The sequence below is a fragment of the Atta cephalotes genome, assembly GCF_000143395.1.
Source record: "Atta cephalotes unplaced genomic scaffold scaffold00024, whole genome shotgun sequence".
NCBI lineage: Eukaryota > Metazoa > Arthropoda > Insecta > Hymenoptera > Formicidae > Atta > Atta cephalotes.
In genome coordinates, this window is record NW_012130088.1 from 2,889,076 (window position 1) to 2,899,715 (window position 10,640).

At 25.6% G+C, this 10,640-nt stretch overlaps 1 protein-coding gene across 1 annotated transcript in view; it reads right to left on the bottom strand.

Annotated features, from left to right (window-relative positions):
• LOC105620104 (putative fatty acyl-CoA reductase CG5065) overlaps positions 1-10,640 on the bottom strand; it is a 30,109-nt gene that overhangs the window by 11,228 nt on the left and 8,241 nt on the right. The window contains 1 exon segment of the mRNA XM_012201610.1: positions 1,435-1,634. Within this exon segment, the coding sequence (XP_012057000.1) occupies positions 1,435-1,634 (200 nt within the window).

The following is a 10,640-nucleotide window of genomic DNA, read 5'->3' on the forward strand; positions in this document are numbered from 1 at the left end:
GGAGCAATGTCTGGAGAATACGGCGGGTGGGGTAGGACTTCCCATTCCAACGTTTCCAAGTATGTCTTGACCACTTTCGCAACATGGGGTTGAGCATTGTCATGCTGCAAAATCACTTTATCGTGTCTCTCGTTGTATTGCGGCCGTTTGTCTTTCAATGCTCGGCTCAAACGCATCAATTGCGTTCGATATCGATCGCCTATGATTGTTTCAGGTTTTGGTTTTAACAGTTCATAATACACTACGCCGAGCTGGTCCCACCAGAGCATGACCTTGGATAAAATCACCGTTCTTGAAGCGTTGAAACCACTCACGACACGTTCTTTCACTAATAGCGGCCTCACCATAAGTATTTGAGAGCATTCGATGAGCCTCAGTCGCAGATTTCTTCATATTGAAGCAAAAAATTAAAACCTCCCGCAAATGATGAGAATTTGGCTCGTAAACTGACATTTTCAATCGAGAATAACTTTATGATGCAGACACAAATCGACTAATGTTTCTATGGAGTTATGTTGACAGATGCCCAAGTTTATTATATGATGTCTATTTATTTCGACCACCACTTACCGCTAAAGCCATCTATAGGAAAACGGCGGAAGCAAAGTTGTACACTTAATATATTCAAACTTAGAAGTACAGCAGCAAGAGTTTTTAACTATTCCGATAAAATAGCTTCACGTGAAAGAAGTCTTAGTAAATTAAAGTTAATAAAAAATTATTTAAGATTATCACTAAATAAAGGAATTCTTTCAATTGAAAATGAAATATACATAAAAATATTATATTATACATTATTATGTAATAATTGATAATTTCGCAATTATCAAAGCACGAAAAATTATTGTGATTTTAGTAACTATATTTTTTAGTAACTATATTTAATTTTTAACATATAGATTGTAGCATGTGCTCAATATAATGGTTTAAGATTGTTCAGAATCACGTAATAAGACCACGCAAAATCCTGAAAATAGGAGACCAAGGTTGTTCATATTATCAATTAAAATTTTTATAATTAATAATTAAAACCAACAAAAATAATTAAAAACTGTTTAATTGACAATTAAAATAAGCGAATTTAATTGAACATCCAATTGACGATTGATTTAAGCAAATTTAATTAAAATTTTTCGATTCAAGCGGAGATAATTAAAAGATGTTTAATTGACAATTGAAATGAGCGAGTCAATTGTCAATTAAACATATACAATAATTTAATTTAAAAAGTAATTAATTACTTGCAATCCAGTAGAGGACTTATGTCCCATGAACTATCTAGTAATTAATTTATTGCATGTCAATTTTTGCCTCTAATATAGCTAATCTGGCGTCTTAAAAAAATCAAAATTTTAACAACATTATTTTCTCTAATGTTTTGAGATATTGTCTCATTTCTATTAATTTATTGCTTGTTATTTGCTTGTTACATACCTGCAGTAAGAGCTGCAACCTTGCATGCGAGTCAAAGCATTTCTTTTTTCTAATTAATAAAAAGATATCTCCAATATCAGGGCAACTTAGTAATAATTTGGCGACTAGAACTTTTCCCATAAATCCAGTACTTCCAGTGACGAGAATGTTTCTATTGGCAAACCATTCGGGTATCGATTTTGTGATCATTTTTGAAAAAAACTGAAAAATATAAATGAAATATTTGTTAAGACAAATAGAAATAAATCTATAAAAATCTGTAATAGATTATATTCTCTTTTAAACTATGATGTTTATAATTCTAATTGAATATAAGTCCTTTTCTCCTATTTATAATATATATATATATATATATATCATATTTATATTATATAATTATATTTAAAAAGATTTATATAAGAATAAATACTTTATCGATTGTAAATGGCTAAATACATAATAAAAATAAAAGAGCATATCTAAGATGTAGCAAGATACTTTGCTCAATTATATTAAGGTAACATACAATTAAGGAGCATATAGTCACAACTCAAGATATTATAAGAAAGAAAATAATGTATTTCAAATTAATATGTTAAATAATAAAATTTGTAGACGTTTCGATCACTTTTGAACCATTATTAATACAATGGCGCACAGATCACTCTAAATATAATTATCTTCGTGTTTCTTTAATTCGATTAAGATCTTGTTAAGTGCAAGTTAAAATTCGATTATCCATATAAAATTTCATAAGAAATTCAATCGTCTTGGTGCAGAATTATTGTTAGAAATGTTTTTTTGTATAGACCGTTATCTGGCAAACACAGGATTTCCAGATTCCATTTTATAATAAAAAATTTATTATAAAAAAAATATTTTTTTAATTATTAAAAAAATTGTTGTTACAGATTAAAATTTCTTATAAATTAATATAATTATTATAATTATAATAATTAATATAATTATTAAAACATATCTGTGTTTGTGAACAAAAATCCTCACAATTTTTGTATAATGCACATATATTTGTGTAAATATTATAATGATATGATGATAAAGGAATTCTTTTTGACAGAAAATGAGATATTAAGTATACAATATTAAGTATACTATGCCGAATATCAGTATCTTTTATACTTATGTAAGATGGAATTGTAATAGGGGAGGGAATTTGTTAATTAGGGGCAAATATAGATATCTGGAAATGTCGATCTGTATCACTTTGCATGTTTATTCCAGAGTTTAGTCTTTTTATATTGTAATCTCTGAGACTGATCTTCTGAAGTATGATTGCTGTAAATGAAGAATCGTTACGTTATGTCAGTTAATGTTGTGATTATAATCAAGTTGGTGAAGGAAAATTATAGATATTGTTTTCAGGCTTTTTGATATCCGATTTATGTTCCTTTATGCGAGTGTTAAGCCTCCTTTTAGTCTGCTTGATATATGAAAATTTGCAATCAAGGCAACTTATTTTGTAAACTATATTCGAATGATGTCTTGATGAAGTCTTGTAAAACAATATTAGCTAAAATAAGAGAAAGAGGAGAATCCATAGGCAAACCAAAGAATTGTTTATTATATTGTGTCATTAAATTTGAAAAAAGTAGATCCATAATAATTGACTGCTATTATGAACTTATTTATTGATATTACATTGATATTTTTGCAAATACAGTCTTATCTTCTTTCTATACTCTTTAATATTAGGTGTAGTAAAAAGAAATCCATTATTTTTCTATTCAATTTCATGCAAAAATAATGGATTTCTTTTTACTACATCTAATATTAATTCATACTTATTTGTATACATAGACATTACATCAAAGGGCACGATTTAGTACTTTTGTTCCAGTTACATATTATTAAATCTATTTACAAGATCAAAACTGTTCTTTATATAATCAAAAATTTTTTCCATGCTTTTTTCAATGATGTCTTTTAGAAAGGATGATAAATTAAAGAAAGGACTGATGCAACTGACAACTCTTAAAGGATTTTAATCTCCTCTTTATGTACTTTGATAAGCCCATAAGCCCTAGGCAATTTTCTATCAGAGGTATACAGTCTTTTATAAGTATCTTGAGCAATAAATTTTTTGATTTGCCATTTTGTTAGTAATGTGCGAATTTTCATCACCATTTTTTTAGTATTTTTGAACTTTTTTTATAGTCATGTACATGTCTGGATCTGATAAAATTTTTTTTTGCATTTTTTCGTTATAATCATCGTTATAATCATTTAAACCTAATATTATGGCGGTATTGCCTTTATCAGTCCTGATGATTAGAATATCGGAATGGTCAGAGATGGAATTATTCAATGCTTTTAAATCCTCCTTAATTAATTTATTATCTGTATTGTTTGTATTAGTGTAATGTATTTTTTAAAATAGGTAATGAATCATTTTTGATTAAATTCCGTGTTCTTTTATCTATTTTAATTAAATCGATGTACTTAATAAATTCTATTGAGATTTTTTTCTTCATTGATAATGTTATTATAGGTAGAAAATGCTATTAAGTTAAAACGTTGACCAAGTTGTAATACGAGTTTAACGTTATCTGGAATATCAATGCTATTAAAATTATGATCCATTTGTCATTTAATGTTATTTAAATTGTAATTAAGATCAAAATTATTAAGGCTAACATTAATATGATATTTCATTTCTGAGTCGTTACTATTAATTAATAATGTGGACATTTTTTTTATTTTTTATGGGAACAAATTTTGAATTAGAGAATTATTATTGATAGATTTAGTGGTGACTACCCAGTATAATAATTTTTTATGCATAAATATGTATAAATATGTATAAACATATATAAACGCACATAAATATTCATAAAACATATATAATTATGTATGAAATATATTCATAAATGTTCATATATCCTTTTTTCTTTTATAAAAAATTACTTTTTAGTATAATAGAAATAATAATAGTAATGTGAAAATATTAAAAATAATTAAAAAGGTAATTTTTATACTATTTGTTTTAGAAAAAATCAAGTTTTAAGAAATGTAAAAAAATTATTTGTATTATGTATAATTATATATAAAATTATGCATAATTATATGTGAGCAATTTTTTTTACATTTTTCCAAACTTTTTTTTTACAAAACAAACAATACGAAAATTATCCCTTTAATTATTTTTAATGTTTTCACATTACTATAATTATTTCTATTACTAAAAAATAATTTTACAAAAGAAAGAATATGAATATGTATATGGACATATTTCATATATAATTATACACGTTTATATTTGCATGTTTATGCATGTTTATACATATTAATATACATATTCATGTATGAAAAATTTTTTTCCGGATATATATTGTATTCAATAAGTTTAACGTTATCTTTTATGTTACGAGATTAAACTAAATGTAAATTATTGATATTTTAATTGATTCTATTGTTTTCTTGAAATTTATTATATTATATTTATATTATAATTTATTATATTATATTATAAAATAACATTCTTAACGATGGAAAAAAAGCACAACTTATATCCAATATTATAGTTATAGTAATGAACAATTAATTAATCTATAATTTTTAAATAATTTGTGTTGTAAATGTGTTAATTGTTTATACGCGTCTTGTAATTCCATATGTAACAATTTCTTGATAAAATTATATTTGAGTTTTCTTATTTTTTGTAACAAAGAACACTGTTAAATATTTCATTCATAGCGCAAGAATCTATGTAAGTAAACTGGGATTAGATCTTCATTAATATATATTTTTAGAAAATGAGTTCTTGTCCTTAATTTTAAATTAGTTTTCATAAGTTTCATGCATTTTTTGAGTAGAAGACAAATTTTGAAGCTGAAATATATCCTAATAAATTCAAAGAACAATATCAGAATAAGAGAATTTATCACGCATTTAATGTTTGCGTATAAACAAATTTAAATTTTTGAAGATGACTTAATAATATAAACATACAATTAAGGAACACACAACCATAACCTCTATTACAAGAGAGAAAGTGAGTATTTCAAATTGGTATTAAATAATAAAATTTGTAGACATTTAGGTCTATTTTTGGACTATCAGTACAATTAGCGCATAGATGTTACAATCGCTGTAAATATAATTATCTTCTACGTATTTTTTTAATTCGATGTTAAGATTTCGTTTAGTGCAAGTTAAAATTCGATTATCCATATTATCCATATTATAAAATTATCGATTATTCATATAAAATTTTATAAGAAATTCAATCGTCGGTTTAGAATTATTGTTAGAAACCTTTTTTTATATAAATCGTTGTCTGGCAAACATAGGATTTCCAGACTTTATTTTATAATAAGAAAATTATATATTTATATTATTAAGCCAAAAAGTTTCCAAAAAGTTTTCAAAAAGTTTAAATTTGTATTAAGATAAATATTGCTTTCGATTTTATTAAATATTTCATCTTTAACATGTTGAATGCCATTTAATGCATAAATTTTTTGATCGGCATTTAGTTTCAAAATTAATGGAAACACATATAATTCAAATAAATATCGATATTTCTAAATTTTTCAATATTATTATCGTTATTATAATAGTGTAAAGAAATTAATGCAGTATAGAACATATAAAAATAGTTTTATTTATACATATAAAATGTATGCGTAAATATTATTATATGTATATATATCGCATGATAGCAGATTCATATTGATGTCTTGGGTAAGGCATGTAATATCAGCGTGGCATTCAACGTGTTCACAATCAACAAATTGATGTGTATAAAATATTTTTATTTTTTATTTGTAATTGATAGAAAAGCTGAATGCATGCAAAATATAATACAGAATATTATTTTTCGCTTCATTTACAATATTAATTACTTATCATATGTTTTTTCATTAATTTTATTGTACAATTAAATTAGAAGAAAATAATTTCAGAATAAAAATAGAGAAAGGAAGCAAAATGAAAAAGAACTAGGAACTACGAAGTTATTTGTTTCTCGTTTTACAGATTCCAAAAATTATAATTTTTGTTATTTATAGAGGAAGCCTGAGAGAGAGAGAGAGAGAGAGAGAGAGAGAGAGAGAGAGAGATATTAGCTGTTAGACAATATTTTTTAAACAAGAGCTAAAAATAAAACTAAAAATAAAACTTTAGAAATATAAATATAAATAAAAATAAAAATATAAATATAAATATAAGGAAGTATCTTTTATCAAATAATAAGCAGTTTTATAATACTGTTTGCAATTTTGCAATAATTAACTTGTTCATAAGATAAACAAAAATAAGCCTCAAAATTAACACAGTAATGTAACATATTTCTATTCTTTTCTTTCCTACCTACAAGTGAATGCATATAAGGTTTTTTTTTAAGAATTTTTTCTTTTTGATACAAAATATTTTTTATTAATTTATATGCGTACTTTATATTATTCTACAAGATGCAAACATGTAACTTACAGTTTCTTCTTTTAAGAACTTTTTCATAAATACATATTGCCTTCAGCTCTGATAGGACTCTGATTTAACTAATAACGTAAGACTCTAAAGATTAGCTTATAGTTTGTTTTACTGATTTACTGCATCCTTATTGTAAATTTAAAATTGTATTATAAAAAAAATAAAAAATATGAATGAAACTGATTTAGGAAACTGCAAATATGTAAAAGAAATTCTTTATTTAATACTATATTTAAAATACGTAATTTGCAAAAGAAAATCGTAAGCATTTTGATATTTGAAGAATTTTAACTAATTTTGTCATAGAAACAAGTCATAAATATATGAATTTTAAGTTTGTAGCTTCTTTAAATATTTAAACATATTAAGTTTTTATCAATACTAATAATATAATAAAGTGAAATAATTTCTCAGAAATAAAAAGATGTCTCTTTAAGAAACTTATGTCAATATTAACTATTTTCTATTATAAGAATAATAAGATGAACCAATTGATGTAAAGAATAAAAAACATAGCTGCTTTAAAAAAAATATATGCAAAATGAATAATTTCTTAAATAAACAATTACGTGTTTTCTTTATACTAATTAATTCATTATTCCATTCATAAAAGTAATACAATTATAACAAAAATAATAGTTTACAAGATATTTAATATATTCTTATCAATATGTGCCAGAATAAAGTATAAAATATCTCGTAAACTATTGGTTTTTTGATATCAATACTTTAATATTTTTATACAGAATAATTAGAAGAATTTTATTAAAATAAATAATGTAACTTTATTTTAAAAAGTATAGATGACTTTTATATCTTTTCGGTGCTTCCATCTAGAAAAAAAGTAACGTGAAAATACGTTCCCTTTGAAACTGTTCCATTTTTCATTTGAAACATTTTTTTTATAGCATCAAAAATAAACGAGATTTGAAATGTATGATTTAAGTGGATCATCCAGAATATCTATTATATATGTGATTATATATATATATATTTTTTGTACGCTTAAATCAAATATATATATATAGGTATATATAAAAATATGGAGAAATACACAAACACACGCACGAGCAGATAGTACATACGCGCGCGCGCGCGCGCGCGTGTGTGTGTGTGTGTGTGTGTGTGTGTGTGTGTGTGTACAGGGTGTTTTAGAATATTAGAAATAAATTTCAGAAGTAGTAGATCTCGCCAAAAGAAACAACTGAAATTTGTATCCTTCAATGTTTTTTTTATATGTTTTTATTCAGAGCGGTTGTGAAGTATGTAAATGATCGCATGACAGCGTGTAATATTAATCCATTTTCGTTGTTTTAAGTAAATACTTATACTGTTTCTTATTAATCCATTTTTTTCTTGTAAAAATATAATTTAAAAAAAACGTGAATTATATACAGACTTTTTATAGAAGTCTGTGGAATCGTCAAACGTCACATATACAACTGACGAATAAATTCTTAAAAATATATGAGAGGACACGAACTTCTTAACAATATCGTTTTTTTTAGTGAATTCCACTATCCCATGAAGTTTGTTCCTAAAATCCTGAAACGCTCTGTATATTATTATAATATTATATATAATAATGTAATAATATGTGTTTTGTAGATTGCATGAATACCTTAAAATTGTAATAAATTGCAATAAATATTTTGATCGAAGTATTTAGAAAATTTAACGATACGAGTGTTCGAACTAATATCGCACTTTCTGCCTGAGAAATAGAACGCACACACTAAAAAACTAGCAGTCAAAACAGGAAAAGTCACTTGGACAAAATCTTGTCTTATCGTTCCATGTCGTAGAGGTCTATCAGAATGGACTGAATGCAGATACGTTGTCGACGTTGGCTTTATCCCTGTTACACGGCTGACCGCACGGTCATTCCCGAGCCTTTCTTCATTTTGCCTTCGTCCAGTGCCAGTGACCGGTAAACGAAGGCTCGAGGGCGATAGCGAGTTCTCAAGGTCTCGCATTCTCTCTTACTTCCCCCCCCCCCCCCCTCCAGGTAGATGTAACAGTGATGGAATTAAGTGACTCTTTTCTCAATTGCATTACGCTGAGATTTTATTTTCGTTCATGTATCGAATTTACATATTATACTTATTTATGTGATAATTCCCTAGATTAAACATCACTAGATAATTCATATTTAAGCTCATCGCAACGTTATTAATTTATATACTTAATTTATATATACTTATAATTTATATATATATACTTAATTTATATAAAAGTAAATTAATAAATACATGGATAAAAAAAGTTCGAATTCTATTTGAAATTCATGATATCTCGGATATAAAAAGAATATTAAATTACCGCAAGTTGGGACTTCCCAATGATTCCGTGATTTTAGCGTACTTGAAGTACAAGTGATGATTAAGCTTCGTCACTTTTGTTGAAAATAATTTCTTACGAAATTTAAGTTTCTAGATTTATATTTATATTTAATAAGGAAACAGACTAAGTGTCGCTCTTCTTCCTATTTCGATGAGTTTTTTATGTTATATACATCAATTTAATAAGTATTCTTATTAAAACATTAAAGAAATGAAACATTCCTTTAATATTTTAATAAGAATACTTATTAAAAAATACTCTGAAACGAACGGACTTTAAAACGAACGGACTTTTGTACAACATATTTCAAACGATAAGAGATACACAAAAATATTTTAAAGAAATTTTATGATTTTAAAGGTATTTATAATAGACTAATAATATAATAGGAATATTTACATTTTCCAGAAACGTTATAGGGTAGAATCGGATATTATGAGCACTGCAGGTAATATAGAACCTTTATATTTCTGTAATGATTGGTACTAGTAATACCAACTGTTGTAAAAAGATGCATCTGCCTTCGTGACATTCCAATATGCTGCCAAGTTTGATCTAAATATTTATGTACTTTAGATTTTAAATAAATAAGTACGTTATTTTTTATTTTTTATGTTTTTTCCTGTATCTTCATAAGGTTCCCAATCTACATTGAGATAAGATATTTTGATCTGCATATTAATATTTGTAAAGTAAATAATATTGAGTCATTCTAACTTCATAAAGTCCTGAGACCATTACTGATTTATTAGACACGGAAATTATTCGAATAAGTATGCATGATCATATATTATGAGCATCTTCATTATTCCTTATACATTGAAAAAAGAGTCTGGCGAAGAGTCAACCACTATCGCAATCAGTACATTTCTTTAGAAATGTATGATAGTATATTATGATAGTAGAGGAATAAAACAAGCAATGCTAGCACTAGCAGCAACATGCTAGTAATATGCTAGCAATACATAGTAATACATAGTAAAACATTAACAATATTTGGTAATATTGCGCGCAATAGATGGCAATACATAAGATAACACTAATAACAATATAATAGCAATGCTAGCAATAAAATGTTGTATTGCCATAATTAGCAATCACCTGTACCTTAGTTACATTTTTTTAGGTACATTTTTTTAGTAGTGATTGACCTCCTTAAAGTTTGGTAATTGTTATTAAATGTATGATGAAATAATGTCAATCAAATATTAAATATAACCAAAAATAATGTTACTTTTACAAATATTTAATGAATATAAACTGTTATCATTTAGTAATACTAAATATTTGTAAATGTAACATTATTTTTTGATTATATTAAACAAACATTTGATTGGCTTTTGTTCTAATAAAATGTTTCGCGCGCGTGTGTGTGTGTGTGTGTGTGTGTGTGTGTGTGTGTGTGTGTGTGTGTGTGTGTGTGTGTGTGTGTG